General features: G+C 47.9%; 1 protein-coding gene across 13 annotated transcripts in view; it reads right to left on the bottom strand.

Moving 5' to 3' along the window:
• LOC144804990 (V-type proton ATPase 116 kDa subunit a 4-like) overlaps positions 1-22,780 on the bottom strand; it is a 6,844,636-nt gene that overhangs the window by 442,974 nt on the left and 6,378,882 nt on the right. For all 13 annotated transcript variants that reach the window (XM_078671938.1, XM_078672103.1, XM_078672267.1 and 10 more), the window contains one exon: positions 4,514-4,639. In XM_078671938.1, coding sequence (XP_078528064.1) covers positions 4,514-4,639 — 126 coding nt within the window. The remainder of the gene's footprint in view (positions 1-4,513; positions 4,640-22,780) is intronic.

Genomic DNA, 22,780 nt, shown 5'->3' with positions numbered 1-22,780 from the left:
ATCAATGTGGATGGCATAGATATAGAAGTGATGGCCGATTCTGGTGCTCGTCACACGTTAATTGGTGATAATTACCTTAAGAAATTTCCTAATATTGAATTATTGCCTTCTGACATAAAACTAGTTGGTTATGGGAACAGACCCATTAATGTTTTGGGATATCAATTTTAAAGGCATTACTATAACTGCTAATGTGTATGTTCCCAAAGAAGATTCCTGTCTATTAGGATGGCCACAACAAAGGGATCTACACATCACCTTAGATCCCAACCATCCTAAACAAGTGTTAGGTTACACTGATTGCATTGCTCAAGTTCAAGATGAAAAGGTAACTGAATGGGAGAAGTTATATCCTGAGGTTTTTGCTGCTAAACTGGGCTTACTTAAAGATTTTGTTCATAAGATTATTTTAAAGCAAAATGTTACACCCAAGGTTCATAAAGTTCTAAATGTTCCGCTAGCAATGAGGCAAGCAGTTAAAGAAGAATTGGATAGATTGTGCAATTTGGACATAATTGAAGAGATCGAGTCATCCGAATGGTTGTCTCCTGTCGTTGTCGTGCACAAACCTAATGGAAAAATCAGATTATGCATTGATTTGAGGGATTTGAACGAGTGTGTGTGGGTTGATCGGCATCCGTTGCCCAATATAAATGAGATGTTTTCAGTTTTGAAAGGGGCTACTGTATTTTCGACCTTGGACCTTGGACCTATCGAATGCCTATCATCAGATTGCTTTGCATGAAGATAGTAAACCATACAGATCTTTTATTACTTCTGAGGGTACTTTCAGGTACAAAAGGATGCAGTTTGGCCTGATTTCAGCCTCAGCAGTGTTTCAAAGGGTGATGCACAAATTGTGTAAAGATGTCAAAAATACATTGTATTTTCAAGATGATTTTTTGGTAGCAATAAGCAAGACCATTCTAAAACATTATGTAAGGTACTAAGCATATTGCGGAACTGTGGAATGACTCTTACTAAAGAAAAATGCAAATTTGAAAGGAGTTCTGTTGACTATTTAGGTCATAACATCAGTGGCAAAGGTATATCACCCAAGCAGAATTTAATTAAAGCTATTCAAGAAGTTCCTGAGCCTCATAGTAAAGATCAGCTCAGATCCTTTTTGGGTCTGGCTGAATATTACGCCAAATTCATTCCTTTATTTTCAGATAAGACTAGTAATATGAGGTGTTTAATGAAAAAGAATCAAAAATTTGTATGGTGTGAAAATTGTGCTACAGAATTTTCAAATCTTAAAAAAGAATTATCTTCAACTTCTGCATTAGCGACATTTGTAGTTCTGTCATCATTACTGATGCCAGTAATATTGGTATTGGTGCTGTTTTGATGCAAAATCAGAAGGGGAATTTAGTTACCATTGCATTTGCATCTAGACCTTTACGAGATGCTGAGGTCCAATATTCAACACTTGAAAAAGAAACTCTGGCATGCTGGTGGGTATAGAATATTTCCGAAAGTATGTATATAGCACAGTATTCAAGGTAAGAACAGATCATAGTCCTTTGGTGGAGTTGTTTAACACAAAGGGTTGTGGGAAGGCCACACCAAGGATTGCCAGATGGTAGTATAAACTGCAAGATTTTCATTTTAATGTTGAGTACATTCCAGGGGTCAAGAAGTTGTTAGCGGACTGTTTATCCCATTTACCCGTAAAGGAAGATTGTGAATCATTTATTCCTGATGAGAATACTGAAAAAGTTATATCTGTTTGTATGGTATCCAATGGTTGTATCAAACAAGATGAATGGAAAAATGCTTGTGCTATCGATAAGGAAATTCAAGAAGTCATCATGTATGTTTCAACTCAATGGCCGTTAAAAAAAGATTTAGATAAAGAATTATTGCCTTATTTGTATGTGGCCAATGAATTGTCAGTAATTGATGACATGTTATTTTGGGGTATACAATTAGTTGTGCCTAAGGATTTGCGGGAACAAGTATTGTGTTTGGCACACGTAGGACATCCTGGGATGTCGAGCATGAAAAATAGATTAAGATCTGAATTTTGGTGGCCGGTCATTGACAGATTTATCGAGTCAAAAGTCAGATCGTGTATAGATTGTGCTATGAGTCATAAGTCGCAAAGAGTTGTTAAGTATGAAAAGTCTCCAGTATCAAGGCCTGTGGGTGTTTGGGAAAGAGTTTCTCTTGACATAGCTGGTCCAATTTGTTTTCCCAAAAGTCCAATGTATATAATTGTTCTTATTGATCAATTATCTCAGTGGCCAGAGATTAAGTTAGTGCATCATATTGATTCGGATACAATCATTCAATTCTTAAATGAAGTATTTAGTAAGGAGGGGTTTCCCAAGTATTTGGTTACCGACAATGGTACTCAGTTAACTTCCATCCAAATGTAAGATTATCTGGTTAAAGAAGGAATTTCTCATTTGAGAACATCGGTATATTATCCACAGAGTAATGGAATTGCTGAAAGGTGGATAAGAGTTCTGATAGAGGGTGTACAATTGGCATTATCTTCTGGGAAAAATTGTTCTCAGATTCTCAAAGATTTGGTGTGGAGTTATGGGGTTACCCCTAGAATGGTTGGCGATCTGTCTCCATTTGAGAAAATGAGGGGAAGAAAGGCTGTCTGTGATTTGAATCAGTCATGGATGTTAGAGATGAAAAACAAAGGTGACCAATCCAATTTCAAATCCAAAGTTTCCAATGATAAGTGTCGTTGGCCATCCAATAAAAGGCAATTGTCATCTCTGAAGCGTGGTAATACGTTGTCCCTATTTCGCATTGGTGATTGGGTACGTGTGAAGAAGGGGAGAATAATAAAGGCTGGAGAATCAAAGTTTTCTATACCTATGAAAGTAGTCAGAGTAGGTTGTCAGGTTGTAGAGCTAACTGATGGGAATGTGTGGAGTTTGAGCAAGGTAGTTAAAGTGCCTACATGTTTATGGTCTAACCTTGATAAATCTTCTGGTGCAAATAACACTTCTCTACATCAACAAAACCATAATGATACCAAGTATCAAGCCACCTCAAGATTAAAATTCAAACCAGCTTGGTGTAAGGATTTTGTCATGACATAATGTCCGTTCTTTTTAATTTGACATTTTTGTTAGGATTATATATGTTTTGCAAAGGTTTCTGCTGAATATGTTTTGTAACTTTTTTCTTTTCAGATATTTAATTTTGTTACTGATGTTGTATGTAGTTCAATTACATAATGTGTCATACTATCCTTTTGATAACTATGTATTTGCAATATTTGTGTTGACGAAAGGGTCAGACTGATTTGCATATAGCCATGTCTTAACTGGGGTGGCAGAGTGGGCTAAAGAATGGTTATGGATCAAACCCAGATCTTTTGACTGGGTGAGAGTGTTTGATTGGTTCAGATGCTCCGTCCATCACCACCCCCTTTTGTACCTATAATGATCTGGGCCACGTACAGAGTTTACATGACAACTATCTTGCCTCTAAGTTCACTAAATTGTTCATGTTTAAGAAAAATATACATTTTACTAATGGACTTCTCAGTGCAATGCTGTCATGTGATGTATTAATGTCAAAGCTTTTACATGCTAAATAAATACACTTTTTTTGTAATTGTTAAGAGACGTTGTCATATTTTCCGTGATATTTGGTCTATAATTTACATAGCAAACATTTTAAGGCGTCCGCTCATGCACAGGCTTTAAGATCCTAGCCTGACCCTTGGCTGTCCTCTGGCTCGGCTCACCCACCTCTAATCAGGAACAAAGGGGCAAATCATCCAGACAATTATTGCCGCTTTAGCGGCCGTTTTCAGCCGGAAAGCGGCGATAATTGTATCGCCCTATTAGCAAGGTCACGCTATTGCGTGAATCCTTGCCTTAGCACCCTTTCCCTTAATGCCCAGCTTTGCATCTTTATTGAGATGCAAAATGGGCGTTCCACCCGAAAATAATGAGAGAAATGTCGCTAACCAACATTTCTCCTATTATCCAGCCTCACGCTAACGTGCAGAGTGATAAGAAAAGTAGCGCTAACCTCGGTTGTCGCTACTTTCCTTACGCCTGTTTTTCATCTGACTTAGCCATGATATCCTATGGAAGGTGGATTTGATGGCTAAGTCTGCCCTGCCCTATCAGCAAGCATTCGCCAAATGTTGTGCGATTATCGCTGGATTTCCAGCGATAACCGCACATTTGGCCGCTTGCTCCTTGAATTTTATCGCTGTAGAGATGAGCGTTGCTGATAGCAAGCTACCTCAACGATAAAAATAAGCGTAAGCTGGCGATAATTATCCTCGCGCTAAGCGCGCTGAGTGATAATTATCGCCGGTAAGTACTTATAAATCTCTTTTAGCGCACAGAATAGGAGTGTACATTCTGCCCAACCTTTTCATGAGAAGCCAATACAGAGATGTATTTTGCTATAAACATTACCCAATAAATTCTTATGGCGAAAATGTTAAATCGTCATTGAAAATTCGGGAAATTAAAACATTTTTCCCAGTAATGTTGACTTTATTTCTGAAACACATCTTTACCTTTTCATGGGGCTCCACTTCCTTGAATACATCTTCATCGATGGGAGGGGTAATAAACGAAGGTTGAAGCATCTGTTCTTCAATATCAACTAGGTCAATATCATCAAAACTTTCAGTAGATTTTGGCTTTAAAACAAGAAAGAAGAAATTATTGAGTTGTAATTGTATTTCTCCATTACCACACTCTTCCCAGAATTATTAAACATTGACCATTTCTCTGTATGTTATGGATGTCACACTTTTAGGAAGACAAATAGCAGACCACTTTGGATTCAGATTCAGGCCCCACTCGCTCTATCCTGCTTGGTAATGACTTTTATATTTCAAATCCACTGTTTATCAGGGGAAAGTGTAGTACTCTCATGAGGGTTCGTTCAGCTCCTCCGCTTGATTAAATTGGGAATCAACTGGTTAGCATTTGTTTCCCAAAGTTTTGCGCTTTTATTGATGTCGAGGGAGATTGCAAATACAATCTTCAGTACAACTTGTTCTTTCAGTACAACTTGCTCCACAAAAACTCATGAATCCAGTTGTTTTCTACTTATTTTGTCTTAGCTAATATTTTTGCTTTTAAGTTTTTTTCAGTAGTTTTTTTTAGGACATAACATTGTCATATTTTATGATACATCTCCTTGGTTATCAGTCAAATACTCTAGTAATTCTCCCCAGTAATAAATCCAATATAGCCTTTTTGTTACAACATCATGTTTCATCCTGTTCCTTCTTGGTCATGAATCAAGTTCAGCTGTAATTCACCTCTGTTAATAAATCAAAGTAGCCAACACATGTTGCACCGCTCACTGGCCTGTAAGACTGGGGGTTTTTCACGGCTGTAAATTAACAACATATATTTTTGAGATATTGTAGGGAAGTAGGATCTGCTTTCATGTTAACCCCTCCTTTTTGGCTTGGTGTCAGTGTGTTTGTGACATAGTCTGCTGGGATCCTGCTTATCAGAAAGCAAGCAACTGTGCTTTCTACCCTAAATTGACATGGTCAGTACCTTGGTACATCCACAATTGGCTACCGGTGTACTCTTGTAAATCCCTAGTACATGGTACTAGGGTAGGCATAGGTACACCAGGGGGCTTCTATGGGCTGCAGCATGTATTGTGCCACCCATGGTAGTGCACTTAAACTGTGACTATAGACTTGCCATTGCAGCCTGTGTGAGTTGGTACTTGCACCTTTCAAAAAAGATATGTTTCCTTGTATCTTAGGTGACTGCACTTAAAACGTATAAGGCACCCCTATGAGACGCTCTTCAGTCCGGAGAGCATTATGCGTGATTACAAGTATGAGGGTGCCCCTGCATGAGCAGGACACCCCTACAAACCCCAGAGTCAATTCTCCAGGCTTTGTAAGTGTGGTCAGCCGTTTTTAGACACATAGGTGTCGATTCCGATCCGGTAAAAAGCGCTCCGAATTGCAGTTCGGAGCGTTTTTCCCCGTACGAATCGCACCCATAGGCGTCCCCGTACGATTCAGCAAGTACGATCACAAATTAATGCGTCACTCCGTACGACTCGTAAAAAACACCGTACAAATCGAAAATCCATACGAATTGCAGTCGGCTGACGCACCACGCAGCGTCCGTACGTAAATAGACCGCGCCTTCCGACCCAGGAAGTACGATCCGTGTCGAACACACACCGAACGGCTCTTTTGCTACGAGAGATCTAAACTACCGTAAACCCACACTCCGGCAAACCCGGCACCCGGTACACGACAAGCAAGACATGAACGCCATCGTCCGTGTCATCCCTATCCTGTACGCCCACCACCTCGTATTTAGAAACCGACGACGGCGCAGAAGGTGAGTACAACGAACTCCAACATACCTGTACGTGTTGCCACACGGGCACATCTCCATTGCACGACTGTCATGTCTGGGTACGTTGCACCACACACTCCCGCACATCACTAGTGTAATACGGAGACGTACCGCACCTACGTCATCCACTTCGGGGTACGATACGTCACCGCACTCCACCAGTGTTATACGTGCCGCATGTACGTCATCCAGCTCGGGGTAGGGTACGTCACCGCACAACACTAGTGTAATACGGAGACGTCCCGCACCTACGTCATCCACTTCGGGGTACGGTACGTCACCGAACTCCACCAGTGTTATACGTGCCGCATGTACGTCATCCACCTCGGGGTAGGGTACGTCACCGCACAACACCAGTGTAATACGGAGACGTCCCGCACCTACGTCATCGACCACGGGGTACGGAACGTCACCGCACATCACTAGTGTAATACGGAGACGTCCCGCACCTGCGTCATCCACTTCGGGGTACGGTACGTCACCGCACTCCACCAGTGTTATACGTGCCGCATGTACGTCATCCAGCTCGGGGTAGGGTACGTCACCGCACAACACTAGTGTAATACGTAGACGTCCCGCACCTACGTCATCCACTTCGGGGTACGGTACGTCACCGCACTCCACCAGTGTTATACGTGCCGCATGTACGTCATCCAGCTCGGGGTAGGGTACGTCACCGCACAACACCAGTGTAATACGGAGACGTCCCGCACCTACGTCATCGACCACAGGGTACGGAACGTCACCGCACATCACTAGTGTAATACGGAGACGTCCCGCACCTACGTCATCCACTTCGGGGTACGGTACGTCACCGCACTCCACCAGTGTTATACGTGCCGCATGTACGTCATCCAGCTCGGGGTAGGGTACGTCACCGCACAACACTAGTGTAATACGGAGACGTCCCGCACCTACGTCATCCACTTCGGGGTACGGTACGTCACCGCACTCCACCAGTTTTATACGTGCCGCATGTACGTCATCCAGCTCGGGGTAGGGTACGTCACCGCACAACACCAGTGCAATAGACGTGTGGGACATACGTCTGCTAAGTAATTGTATGTGTAAGTATCAGAGTGTGTGTCTGAGAACCCCCCCCCTGCCCACCTGTGCCCAGCATCAGAGTGTGTGTATGGCTAAACCCCCCCCCCACTGCCCACCACTGCCCAGCATCAGAGTGCCCAGCATCAGAGTGCCCACCACTGCCCACCATCAGAGTGCCCAGCATCAGAGTGCCCACCACTGCCCTGCATCAGAGTGCCCAGCATCAGAGTGCCCACCACTGCCCAGCATCAGAGTGCCCACCACTGCCCAGCATCAGAGTCCCCACCACTGCCCAGCATCAGAGTGCCCACCACTGCCCTGCATCAGAGTGCCCAGCATCAGAGTGCCCACCACTGCCCAGCATCAGAGTGCCCACCACTGCCCAGCATCAGAGTGCCCACCACTGCCCAGCATCAGAGTGCCCACCACTGCCCAGCATCAGAGTGCCCACCACTGCCCAGCATCAGAGTGCCCAGCATCAGAGTGCCCACCACTGCCCTGCATCAGAGTGCCCAGCATCAGAGTGCCCACCACTGCCCTGCATCAGAGTGCCCAGCATCAGAGTGCCCACCACTGCCCAGCATCAGAGTGCCCACCACTGCCCAGCATCAGAGTGCCCACCACTGCCCAGCATCAGAGTGCCCAGCATCAGAGTGCCCACCACTGCCCTGCATCAGAGTGCCCAGCATCAGAGTGCCCACCACTGCCATGCATCAGAGTGCCCAGCATCAGAGTGCCCACCACTGCCCAGCATCAGAGTGCCCACCACTGCCCTGCATCAGAGTGCCCAGCATCAGAGTGCCCACCACTGCCCTGCATCAGAGTGCCCAGCATCAGAGTGCCCACCACTGCCCAGCATCAGAGTGCCCACCACTGCCCAGCATCAGAGTGCCCACCACTGCCCAGCATCAGAGTCCCCACCACTGCCCAGCATCAGAGTGCCCACCACTGCCCTGCATTAGAGTGCCCAGCATCAGAGTGCCCACCACTGCCCTGCATCAGAGTGCCCAGCATCAGAGTGCCCACCACTGCCCAGCATCAGAGTGCCCACCACTGCCCAGCATCAGAGTGCCCACCACTGCCCAGCATCAGAGTGCCCACCACTGCCCAGCATCAGAGTGCCCAGCATCAGAGTGCCCACCACTGCCCTGCATCAGAGTGCCCAGCATCAGAGTGCCCACCACTGCCCTGCATCGGAGTGCCCAGCATCAGAGTGCCCACCACTGCCCAGCACCAGAGTGCCCACCACTGCCCAGCATCAGAGTGCCCACCACTGCCCAGCATCAGAGTGCCCAGCATCAGAGTGCCCACCACTGCCCTGCATCAGAGTGCCCAGCATCAGAGTGCCCACCACTGCCCTGCGTCAGAGTGCCCAGCATCAGAGTGCCCACCACTGCCCAGCATCAGAGTGCCCACCACTGCCCTGCATCAGAGTGCCCAGCATCAGAGTGCCCACCATTGCCCTGCATCAGAGTGCCCAGCATCAGAGTGCCCACCACTGCCCAGCATCAGAGTGCCCACCACTGCCCTGCATCAGAGTGCCCAGCATCAGAGTGCCCACCACTGCCCAGCATCAGAGTGCCCACCACTGCCCAGCTCGTACATCATAAACATACCATTGTCAACCTCATTACCCTCAGGAGATAGACACATTTTAGTAGACCTAAATGTGAACATGACACCAGCTCCCAGGCACCCAGCAGTCACAGACATCATCACACAAACTACAAATCTGAAAAGCAAAAATTAGCTTTATTCAGCGGAATCACAAAAGAAAAGCAAATGAGAGTCCTCGCTCATTAAAGGCCAATGGCCAGTCCAATAGAGTCTCTGCAATAGTTTGTGCCTTCATGGGTGTCATCTCACCCAAACCTGCCTACACATGGCGTTTAATCAGCTGTGCTGACTACGGGGGCACCATCTGTGGAATCCTCCGGCACCGCATGGACAGGAGAGGGAAGGACAGGTGGAGTGGGTGCAGGTGTAGTGGATTCATCCACACTGGTTGGGGCATCGCCGTAAGTAGATTCAAAAACCTGGCTGCACACCTCAGCCAGGGCGGAAAAACTACCACCTGAACCCGGGGACACATTGGGGGTGGAGGTACAGGGCTGTGAGTCAGTCCTACTGGGTGTGTGGATGCGTGTGTGAGGTGTCTCCCCTCTCCCTGTGGGTGTGCCTACTTGCCCTTGAGACTGTGTGCGTAGAGTTTTGAGCTTCTTATGCTGTGTGTGTGCGCTGGGTGTGTCTGACCTGTGGCGTGTGCGTGTATGCTGTGTAGGTATGTGAGAGGCAGAGGTGGATGGCTCTGAAGGAGGGGGGGGACAGATGCTGCTGGGTGTAGAGAGGTGCCGTCAGTGTTGATTCAATGGCAGCCACACTCCGACGCAGATCAGACATGGCTGATGACATGCCCTCCATGAACGACACCACCTGTGTCATCAGTTGTGTATGTCCATGGAGGACAGACAGCATGGATGCCTGACCTACTGCAATCTGCCGGAGTAGGTCCACTGTCTCAGCACTGAGGGCAGCAGGGGACACAGGGGCAGGGGTTGCGGTGCCGGGAACAAAGGAGACACGGGGGCTAGCATGGACCCTAGGCACACCAAGGAGTGGGAGGTTGGAGATGGGACTGGAGGAGGGGAGGGAAGCCAAAGATGTATGAGTGACCATTGCTGCATATTCCCCCCCCTCCTGAGAGTCTGTCTCGGATTCGTCGGCATGGTACGATGTGTCAGTCACATGTCGTCCGGCCTGCAGACTCTCCTCACACTCTGTGCCACTGCCTGCCTCTGACACCTCAAAGCAGGTGGCACTGTCGGTGTGTCCCTCCGCCTGGTCCGCGCCTGTGTCCCCTCCAGATTCAGATGATGATGCTGTGAGCAAGGAGAAGAATGAAAACATATCAGTCACCTGTACACATCAGACATATCAGCTGCAAATCATTTGGCCTCATTCCTCAACATGGCATGCATCATGAGTCACATGACACTGAACTCTGCATAATGACAAGTCTACTTGTGGACAAATGTCAGAGACACAACGCTCAATGTATGGTAGGAGACAAGGTACAGGCAAGGCAAATACTTGTATGAGAGACACAATCATGATCCACTGCCTGACAACAGGATAGCTGATGATGCATAACAGTTCATTAGCCAACCCAGCCACCCAAATCAAGACCTGGTCATGTTTGATTCGCTTAGACTCTGTCCAACATTACAAAAGTCCTGGCCGAACTGCCATGTGATGTCATCCTGGGACCTGAAACAAGTGTTCCATCACCTCACACTGCCATCACCGCTTTGTACATCCAAAGTCACATTGTGTGGCAGACCATCAATACTATGTACAAAGAACATGCAACAGATGTAGAGAATATGCACACACGCACTGCCCAGTGTGAGTATGCAGAAGCCCAAAACATAGCACGTGTACATTGTGCACCTGTAGCTAACACAAGATAATTTGAAAGTGTACCATGGACAAAGGCCACTGAGGCAGACTTCTGCATAAAACACTTGTTGAGACTCAATAACAGTGCCACAATATGAAGAAGGGCAGACATAGTGCACATGTGGTGCTACATTTGAGGTACGAACAGGTGTTACATACCCCCCTACAACATTATGATGTGCAAAGGAAGATGCAATCTGAGACACTGCACCATCTGAGTACATGTCAAAAACAAGCATTAGCCAAAGCAAAACTCTAATGTGTAGTAGGGCAAGGCATGTAAAGAAGCAGCTGCTGACAGAGGGACAATCACATTCCAATGCATGAACTGCCTGTCTGACCACACCACTCAAACTATGGAAGAGTGACCATGCCTTAGAGCTCTTCAGGTACCATTTCACACACACATGACTACAAACAGACATGTACATACCCCCTTCGTGCTGCTGTCCCTCCTGCAACTGCCTTTGGAGGTCTGGGAACACCACTTCCAGGACCCGGAGCATGTTGGGGGTGAGGTGGCGGCTGCCGCCATGCCGGCGTGGAGCTTCCAGCTTCAGCTGGACTCGGGCGATGCGGCGGCTCCAGCACCGGATGTCCTGCCACCTCTTCTTTATGTTTCGAAGCCTCCTGCGAGGTCCCCCCTCTCTCCGGACAGCCCTGGCAATGTCCACCCAGATTTCACCCTTCTCATAGGCAGATACCTGTCACAAATGTAAAGTAACAGAACATCAGTATACCTGGTGCATGTTCCCAAGACACCCATATGTGCACAAATACATGATGACAACAGGGCATCGTATGCCACACACATTTGCATCATTGTCCAGGAGTATGTGGCCTGTGTGCAAACACAACTGCTTTGCATGACATTGACAATCTACAGATGACATGAGGGCTGCAAAACACTCTTTGAGCATGGCACTCACTGAACAATATATGCTATATCTGGGTGCAATGCAGCACGTGACATGCTGTCACACACCACACTACGACAAATAACTCTCTTCTAACAACACTGTGCACCCTGGCACTCACTCACAACATCATTGCATCTATCCCCTATTACTACACAGTGGCAATGATGTCACACACACAACAGGTGCACACTCCAAGGTATTGCACAAATCACTCACCTGATCCTCTGGTCTCCCATACAGCTTGCTGAAGTTTGGCAGGAGGGCATCCAACAGGGCCTTGTTCTCACCATCAGTGAATGCAGGTGCCCTCTCCATGTTCAGCTAATCAGGGTCCAGAGGATTCAGAGACAGCAGCTGTGGTTAGCACACCAATGTTGTGCAGGCAAGTGCCCCCCCACAGCCACATGCTGCCTTATATCTGTGCTGCAGAGGGTCTGTGAGTCCAAGGAGTAGTGTGTGATAGGCCACCATAATTTGCATCCTATTTTCCATCCAATCACATCACACCTAAGCCCATGACACACATATGCATGGTTTGAAAATAGAGCCAGAGCTGAACAACAACTTTCGCAACATTGTATACTTTTGCCCAACTGATTCTTCAAGGACACCTGTAGGAGTTGAAAAACACTCCGTATCCATGCCAACCTGCTTGCATTTTGAACAGTACACTGTTCCCCTAGTTGTTGCCTATGCATTTTTTAAAATTCACACACAAGTACGGTGACATTGCCATTGGCAATGCTACACATTGAATGGTGTAACGATGCGTTCACACGCACGTACCATTGGGGTACGCTTAGCTCGCGTGGAGCCTAAAGGCGATAGGGAAACGATGCGTACACACGCACGTACCATTGGGGTACGCTTAGCTCGCGTGGAGCCTAAAGGCGATAGGGAAACGATGCGTACACACGCACGTACCATTGGGGTACGCTTAGCTCGCGTAGAGCCTAAAGGCGATAGGGAAACAATGCGTACACACGCACGTACCATTGGGGTACGCTTAGCTCGCGTAGAGCCTAAAGGCGATAGGGAAACGATGCGTACACACGCACGTACCATTGGGGTACGCTTAGCTCGCGTGGAGCCTAAAGGCGATAGGGAAATGATGCGTACACACGCACGTACCATTGGGGTACGCTTAGCTCGCGTAGAGCCTAAAGGCGATAGGGAAACGATGCGTACACAGGCACGTACCATTGGGGTACGCTTAGCTCGCGTGGAGCCTAAAGGCGATAGGCAAACGATGCGTACATGGCACACATACATCAGTATGTGCCAGGTTTGGCAGACATTGAAGAAGCACAGGGATTGTGACCCTGTGCCTCAGTTGATGTGTGAATAGCTTGCACAACATGTCATCATTCATGATGCACATGTGCATCACATGCATTCAACAATTTCAACACGATTAACGTCTGCAACATGTAGCGAGGCACATGAACACTCGAATGGGCCACAATTCAGTACAGGGAACTGGCACATGATGACAGGAACATGCCCACTGTCACAGAGGTGTCATAGCCGCACAGCATGACCCTGTGTGACCACGTCATGTGTGTGCCATGTGCTACATTGTGCATGCTGTTAGCATATGCCATGAACAGGTCAGTAAAGTATTACTCACCTCAGAATATCCCCACATGTCATCCTGGACATGGCAATTTCCGTAATACCGTACACTTGTGTGTTGGTGTGTAAATCCTCTGGCTCTGCAAGTATCCTTGGTGTTGTGTGTGCCCTGATGACGTTATCTGAGTAGTCATATGTCACCTCTGCGTCCACACGTCAGGTCCTCTGTTTGTTTCTCAACACCAACGCAGGTCCGGTCTAAGTTAAAGCTTACACATTTTGTACCCTAAATCATTGTACTAACACTACAGAACATTTACCTTTTATTGTCATACTCAAGACCGTGCCAATAGGGATGTCACTTACAAAGCCTGTGAGGAATGAAAACGCCTGATGTTGGTGAGTGACCCTCACCGTCTGTGTCTCCACGGTTTTCACGTCAGGCACAACAACAAGAGACGCTCCAATTGCGGGGACCTGACATATGAATCCAGGTGTGATATGTCCCACAAGCCACTCAGACTCCAGCAGTTGGCACAGCACCACAATAGCTCATGGTTGGGATGTAGGACCAGTGCATGTGTGTGGGTGTGGAGACATGTGAGCCCCTTATTAGTACATCATTCCCCAGGGCAAACTCGTCAGGTAAAAAAAAAAAGTCAGAGATGTGTAATTGCATTAACAAATAACCACGATGCAAGTGCAATGCTGCATGGGATTAGGGTGACGGCGACCACACGGCTCCATCAGAATAGCAGCCATCGTAGCCAGCACCACGACCTACGGTCCCAGCCCTGCATGTGACACAGGAGGAGTAAGTGCACTTCCTCATGTCCATGATGTCCCTCACCCCGCCCACTGACTCCGCATCAGCTTCTGGCCCACCGTACCCGTCAGGGGGCAGTTGCGCCTCTGTTGATATGCCCCTGACGCCATCACTCGCTGAGTGACGGACGCAGGCGGTGCATACGTCCCAGAACTGCTGTGACAGACATGATCGGAATGTTCATCCTGGTCCCCGCTGGTTCAACTCACAACCTCACTGCCAGATCTCCCCCAGGCGTCAGCCGTGGCGCCATTCTGGGGTGGTGCTGGCCCCGATACCACACACTGTACGGCTCCGCCATGGTAACTGTGTGGCAGAACACCGCTCTTAATGCTGCATGGGAATGTAAACATCAATGAGCTGGCCACACCTCATTACAATTGGCGCTAATGAGTATTGGGAGGGTCAAGAAGACCCACTGGCACGTGAGTGTCAGTCCCAAGACCACAGGACAGGTGGACTGGGGGATGTGAGTGTTGTGGACACCTAGCCGGACACAGGTGATGTCTCAACTCAAAAGATGTATTTGGATGATTGGGCAACATTCAGTGTAGTGTTTATGTGGGCGGTTGGAACCATGGCCCTTCATCTCCCTGTTGCTGCGGTGAGGACCAACTTGTCACTCAGGTCCTTCAACTACACTAACGCTACGCTGAGCCTCTGCAGGCCTATCTTGATGAGAGTACTGTATGTATATTGGCAAGCATGTACAGCCACGCAGCATGTTTGTCTGTACATAGGCATGTTGTCAGACCCCCACTGCCCTACCCGGACTGACCATGTTCCCTGTCCTACCACCCCATCCCAGGAAGCATCTGCATGCAGCCCTCAAAACCACAGAACACATTCCCGTTAGCTACGCTGTAGAGGGTATCCAAGAGGTACAGGCACTACGCAAAGATGTCATCATCCTCCCTGACTCTGGGAGTGATGTTTAGCTACTTGACATGCATCTTTGCATGCTACCCACACTCTCTGTGGGATATGTTTGTGTAACAGCTGCCAGTGTATGCGTTGTAGGTACGGCCAAAACGTGGCCACGCCCTTGTCGGATGCCAATCTACAACACTGGATTTGTTCCGGTGTGGCCTGGATAGCCACCACTCACTGGTCAGATCGATGCCACCCAGGGAGGCTAATTAGTCCTAAGCTATGTATGTATTGAAATGTGACACTTTGCTACTGCCTACTGTTCCTTACAGATATTGGTTTACAAAAGGAAAGTAACTAGTCCTTGAAAGTACTGTGCATCTGCTGTAGGAGCATCTATGTTGTGTCCTTGCTGTGATGGCAGGTTGACTAATGTACACACACCATGCCACGTGTGTTAATGACCCGTTCACATGTGTGATGGCATCACAGACCATCAGTGACAAATGTAATTATCATGCTGTATGATGATGGTCATGTCATTGTCACTGAAAGTACACACCGCGACATGACTAAGGCTGAACAGTGCAAATGATTGCACATGTGGTGTGTGTGTGTATTGCAGTCTGCCCTCTGGGTGTGCAGACAACCTCCTACTGACATTGACATGACGTGTCTCACTGACATGATACATTGTCATGGTCACTAAGACCTTTACATCTGATCGTTTGTATGCATGTCACATCCATTCCACACACTACAGGTATTTTCCTTCGCCACGGAGGAGTGTGTGGGAGCTGGCATCTGTGTGTATCCCACGCCACACTCCAAATTGTCTACATTATTTGAAGCAGTGTTGCTTGTGCCATGTACATTGTTATAGTCTTAGTCAGACAGTTGTAGACATTTCCTTAAAATTGTGTCTTGCAGGGCACCCCCTCTGGAAAGGCCGTTGCCTGACTTGGAAGCCATGAGGGAGCGCAACTGCATCCGTCGATATTGCTTCGGCCGACAGTTGATCAAGGACCTGACGGGCAGGCTTGAGGCTCACCTACAACCACGCCACAGGTATCCAAGTGCACTGACACCCAAGGTAAAGGTGATGGCAGCCCTCCATTTCTTTGCCACAGGTACCTTCCAATTTACCATAGCTGATGTGGGAGGGATGTCTCAGACCATGTTTAGCCGGGTATTGGGTAATGTTTTGGGAGCAATGTTGCTCCACCTTGATGAATTCATTACATTCCCTACTCCTGAAGAGTTGACAGATGTCAAGGGGGAATTCTATGGCCTGGGCCGTATGCCACATGTAATTGGTGCAATTGATGGTACACATGTTACTCTTGTCCCACCACAGGCTCAGGAGCAAGCGTATCGCAACAGGAAACACTACCACTCGATAAATGCCCTGGTGGTGTGTCTTGCCAACATGATTATCTCACATGTTTGTGCACGTTATCCAGGATCGTGCCACGATGCTTTCATCATGAGGCGTAGCAGGGTACCACAGATGATGCTGCAGCTGCACAACCACCGGGCATGTCTAGTTGGTGAGTATACACTGTGAGCTCTGTATGTCAGTATGTCACAACTTCATGATCTGCATCATATGATTCACTCTTGTACATGATGTCAAATTGCAGGAGACGCTGGATATCCAAACATGCCGTGGCTGATGACTCCGCTACGCAACCCCAGGACAGCTGCAGACCAGCGTTACAACAATGCTCATGTGAAGACCAGGCAGGTGATCGAACGGACCTTTGGACTCCTGAAGAGCCGCTTCAGGTGCCTGGACAAGACAGGCGGAGCCCTCCAATACAGCCCACGCAAGGTGTGTGACATCTTCACCGTTGTGCTGCATGCTACACAACATGGCAGTGGAGAAGGCTGTGCCACGCTACCTGGATCCTGATGAGCTGGAACATCCGCCCGTTGAGGATGAAGGCCTTGGCCAGGATGCCAGTGACGAGGAGGGTGAAGATGATATCCGCGGTCACCTCATCCGCAACTTCTTTTCATGATGGTGAGTCCTTTCATCTTTTAAGTAAAAGATGGACTATAGAGTAGCATGGGTAGCATGCTGTGTATGCAACAGACTGTAAGCAAGATCACTTGGATGTGTGTTGTGCTGTGTCACATGTTCAGTTGTAATGCTACACACATACGTGCTATGTGTGCACTTGGAATGTACAGGTGTCATACTACATCTGGCTATTCAACAGACATTGACAAAATGACATTATACCGAACTTGACCCCTTGTGTGCCACTCTCATCCACAGCTCGCCCTGCCTGTTGTCCGTTGGGGTACATCGTGGTCATCCTGCTACTGCTCATTATGATTGCAACGTCAGCCACATCAACGGAGCATGCTTGAACATGTGGAGAAGTCAATTTGGCTAAGGACTCATATGAGGCTGTTTAGCGTTGGTATGTGTAGAAATGTGTGGTACATGTTCATGTGCATGTGGTGTCATCTTGCATACATGCTACTCCATTATGTACCTCATGACATGTATGGCCACTCCCATGACAGGATAGTCACCCCTTCTGTCATCTGTTGTACTTTGATACTCTGGTGAATGCATCAATGTGTGTAGACATTGCCACAGCAACATTGCACATACCATGGCATGACATTGTGTCAGAGGTCACAACCACGGACTCTGTGGGGGATTGCAGCCTCACTGTGTGCATTAGAATGTGACTGGATCCTCACCTCCAGCTTGTGGGCCAGTCCAGTGTGATTACCATGAAACCATGTGGTGTTGGTGTTGCCCAGTGTATGTTCCACATCTTAAGACAACTGTCCTGTGAATCAGTTAACATGGATGCATTGCCCCTTGCAGCAGTATATCATGTCACTGTCATGTCGTTACCTCAGTGCAGGTTGAGAATACTGCTACGCCAGCCTTCACAGTGAGTAGCCGTGATGTTTAGATGCACATGATGCCATGTATGTTTAGCATGACAAAGTAAAAAGTGTGAAAGATGCATATGTGAATTTCTGTGTAGCACCAGTGGAGTGCGGTCATTCACATGAATCTCTGGTCGCCGGCACCATTACTGTGCTATGGTAGGGTCTGATTATGTAGCTTGGATGGACATCACTTGCACTTAATATTTATTGTACATGCATATCATGTTTAGCATTGTGATGCATACTTGACACACCAAAAGACTGGCTACAGAGTGCCTTCATTGCATGTCGATCATTAGCTTCCTCATCATATGTGATACTAACAGCTGTAGTGGATTTGCTCAAGTTAGCCTACAGGGCCCTTATGGCTAACCAATATCACATACAGACTTCAGAGTTAGCGGTAGTTGGATTTCCATATGTTTCCATTTGTTACTGAGGTCCACCTCATCTGTGCCTGGGAATGTGTTTATACTACATAGATCTTTTTGCATGGGTGCTCACTTGTGAGCGTTACACATGACTCTAATGGATGACAGACTGTCCCAGTTTTTATGTGTCTGTGTCACAGCATCGTATCTGATGTGATGGCATGATTAATCATCATTATTTGTCACCAGACAGTACACTTCACAGGTGTGACTGGTACAGTGTAGCTAATGAGGTTTTTGAAGTGTCTGTGACATGAGAATGTTGTCCTAATGCTTAATTGCCTCTGTTTCAGGTCTCCCTCCCAGCAGTTCCCATCCTCTCCTTCCCTCGCCTGATCACCCTTTTGTGTCTGTTGTTTGTACTCAGACCAATGGGCTATTTGGAGGTGGAACCCTTAGAGCATCACACCAGTCTGATGAAGAAAGGTACGGCCAGTCGTTGACAGCCTTGTAGGTATTTGTAAAGCGGCATTACAGGTGACATCATGATTAGTGTAAATTGGACTTATTGATAATGCACATGTATGATTGTGAAAGCTCCATGGGCTCACAATGTAGATTATCATGTTGTGCATGACGTCTGACTCCTACAGAATATAGTGCCTGCTTGTGGCTCAACACACATGTCCGTCTAATGTGCACATATACTATTTTGAACGTAGTTACCTCATGCTTGTTAGGTGTGTAACTGTATATTGACCACACGCATGGGGTGGGTGAAGGCTAGAATACTATGTTGTGTGTGACGTACATGTCTTTGTTGGTGCAGTTTTCCTTTGAACATACTAGCTCTTGTATACACCTGCAGACGCTGTGTGTCTTGTGCCCCACTTGACCGTAAGGGCCCTGATCCACTGACTGTGATGTGTGGTGATTACTGTGCCATTTAGTTGTCAGTGATCCTGAGTGAGGCAGACACTACTGCCTTCACATCCACATGTCACTTTGTGCATTGCGGGTGCCCTTGTGTTATGTGTTTGTTTAGCAATTAGTCACACCCCTCCTGCCGTCATGTATTCAATCATTGCTGCAGCTGCATACACAGCCAACATGCAGCACACACTATCCAGGAACACAGACACCTACAGGATGACCCTCCTTCCATCCATTAATAGAGCATGCTCCGGCCACCCTACACACAGACAACACCAGACATTCACCCTCGTGCTATAAAAATGCTTTGTACTCAGCCATAGCTGCTGCTATGCGTGTGTGTGCAACACATACTGGCACGACTATGCAGATTCACATGACATTGGGTCTACGTACCACCAGGTCATGTGGCGTGTCCAACACACACACACCTTACATAGGCACAATATTGTACAGTGTTAGCTTGTCAACACCACTAGATCAGAAAACTGTTAGCTTACAGTCACGTGCCAGAACACAACATGCTCACACCACTTCAACATTGCTGTCACAGTCAGTCAAGTTGGCACATGGGACACACACCATGACCCTGTCTCTTGGGTGTGGTGTGATTTGGCCGTTCCGGGGTTGGTATTTGTCTGATGTGTGTCGTTTTTCTGTATGCGTTGCTCCCATTACAGTAGTATAGTACTTGTAGCTCCATAGGGGTAGGTCACCTAATCAGGTGTGCTTGTCTAGAGTGCTCCAGCCCATTGCCCACAGTCTGTCCTGCCACCGTAATCCTGTGCGGCATTAATCACATACACAGTAATGCATCATGCTGATGGTAGCTCACATACCTGAGGACACAGTTGTAGGTACTCCCTACATGGACTACTACTTTTGTGACACTGACATGTACTCCTCAAAGTGACTCTCCTGGGCCTGCCTGTGCTAGCAGTATTGGGATTCAATCCCCCCTCCAGCATTGACTGTCCCACACAGGTGTGTCTTACCATCCATGTATGTAGTTTGTGGAAATTTCTGACCAATGTGTGTCCTCACTCAGATTCTGATCCAAGTGTGTGGATGACTGCTGTTTGTTGTATACCTTGCATTTATGACATTTGCTGACACATATACATGTATGCTGTTTCAAAGATTACTCACCAAATGCGTATGATGTTTACATTATTTATTGGGTGCTCTAGTGCATGAAACGTGAATAGGTGCTGTACAGAAAGGGGGGGGAATCCAAAATTCACTGCTGGAGATGAGATGCCTTACTGTTTCAGTCAACAGAGTCCAGCCCACAGTGCCTGACATCATTGGGCAGACTGGGACCAGCAAGTCCATGTGGGAGAGTCTCATAGGGGATGCTGTTGCACCCAGGGGCTATATGCCAGGTCCAGTGTCCTGGGAGAAGTCCATGGGCCACAGGCCCTCAACGTCTTCGGCGTGGACGACCCACCTTCCTTGGGGGACCCTCATGTGCAGGCATAGACGGTGCATGGGACGCTACGTCAGAGGGTTCCTCCTCCTCCCTCTCCTCCCTCCCTGTGGCTGGTGTTGCACTTTGCCGTGATGTTGCTGGCCTTGTGACACAGGGAGGGGGCTGCATGTTGGCAGCCATCTGACGTAGCACATGGACAATGTCCCTATGCACCATCAAGAGCTGAGCCTGGTGTGCCTCCACCCGTCCATAATGCAGGTCTTGCCTGGCTATTTGCTCTGCCTGCTGTTCTTTGAGCTGGTTGAGGGTCTCCGCAAGCTGGCTTACCTCACTGGTGTCCCGCCGGTATGCCTCAAGGATGTTACCGAGTTCAGCCATACCGGTCCCTGCAGCTGACTGCCCAGATTCTCGCCTCCGCCTTGCGCCACTCCCACCACCCTGACCCACATGAGCACGGCCTGCGCTTGTGGGCACATCCGATCGACGGGCCCCCCGAGTGCTGGGAGGGTGGAGGTTGTCACCAACCTCAGGGGCGCCCGACAAAGGGTGTCCCTCATTTTCAGACTGGCTCTCTTGTGAATCATGGCCAGGGCTCTGACCTGTCTGCTGGGATGTGGTGGGAATAGGTCCGGTGGTTGGCAGAGATGTAGCTGGTACAGTTGCTGCAGGGGTTTGGGATCCAGAGGAGCCAGGTTGGTTGGGGTCATCCACAGTGCGTTGAGGGACGGCGCTGGCGGTGGGGTCTGGGTCCTGCTGAGCCTGGGACTGGGATCCTTGGCCCCCCTGGCTGGGGGGGAGATCCGCACGTTGCCCTGTGTGTGGGAGAGAGAGACACTGTTAAGGCAATATCAAGTGACATGTGGTTTGGTTATCCATTATCAGCATCACTGTTCCACAAGCTATACATTGTTGACATTGTACAGTTGTGTATTTAGTGGTAGAAAAAACAATAGTACGATGGGGTATATACATTCTTCCAATCTCTTGACAATGACTGACACAGCCATTGCTGTGTCTTGTGTTGCCGGCACCACACGTGTAAAGCATTTGTAAGTTTCACGCAACATCCTGGATACGGTGAAAATTCTTATGTGTGCGTCAAGCATGCACAGAGTTTAGATGCAGCATGTTGATGTAAGAGACAGAGCATCATTATTTAGCATGTCAGCTACTACTTTGGATGTCTTTTGCTGTTCCATGCTGGCCAAACAATGCCAACACCGCTGGACCTGTACACCCACTTGTAGATCATGGCTTTAGAACTTGGCACTTCTCTGAGACGCATCACCTTGTCAATACCCATGTCCATGTTGGTACTTATGTACATCCACAAAGGTAATGAGATGGGGCACAAGCTTTTTTAGAGGGGCACAATGGACTGGAGCTTCTGTTATGTGCATGTAAGAGTTGTATGCATATTCATATGAGTACGTGTTTTGTTGTGGTACATGGCAATTGGGACAGTGTTGCAATACAACGCCTGTCCCCCGGGGATGAGTTTCTGTAAGGGGTGTGTACAACAGGCCATGCTATTATTTTGTTTGAGAATTGCAAGCGTCCATTGTTCATGATTTGGCTGTCCCCTCATGTGGCATGCTGCCATTATGTTGGATTTGTGTTGGTGCACAGGATGTGTGACCTTGTCCTGATGTTTGTGTTAGCAATGAGCACAGGAGGGACTTGTGCTGCCTACACCTGTGCCCATTGTGTACTATAGAGCTTTCTGAGATGTGTGTCCTGACACAGTACAGTGTTGACAGCAAATGGTGGGTGTCTTACAGGCACATAGCAGATGTTTGCTGGTACTTGTGAGAAATCCCTTAACATTCAGCTCTATGGAGTTTGTGAGGCCTGTGCAGTGCTTGTGTGCAACTGTGTGTGTGCCCCAGGGATGTGCGTTGAGGTGACCGAGGGAAAAACACTGACTGATGGAGACAGAGGGAGAGGGAGACAGAGGGAGACAGAGGGAGAGGGCGACAGAGGGAGAGGGCGACAGAGGGAGAGGGCGACAGAGGGCGACAGAGGGAGAGGGAGACAGAGGGAGAGGGAGACAGAGGGAGAGGGCGACAGAGGGAGAG

Source organism: Lissotriton helveticus, chromosome 1_1, assembly GCF_964261635.1.
Source record: "Lissotriton helveticus chromosome 1_1, aLisHel1.1, whole genome shotgun sequence".
Lineage (NCBI taxonomy): Eukaryota > Metazoa > Chordata > Amphibia > Caudata > Salamandridae > Lissotriton > Lissotriton helveticus.
This window is presented reverse-complemented; position numbering and strand designations above follow the sequence as displayed.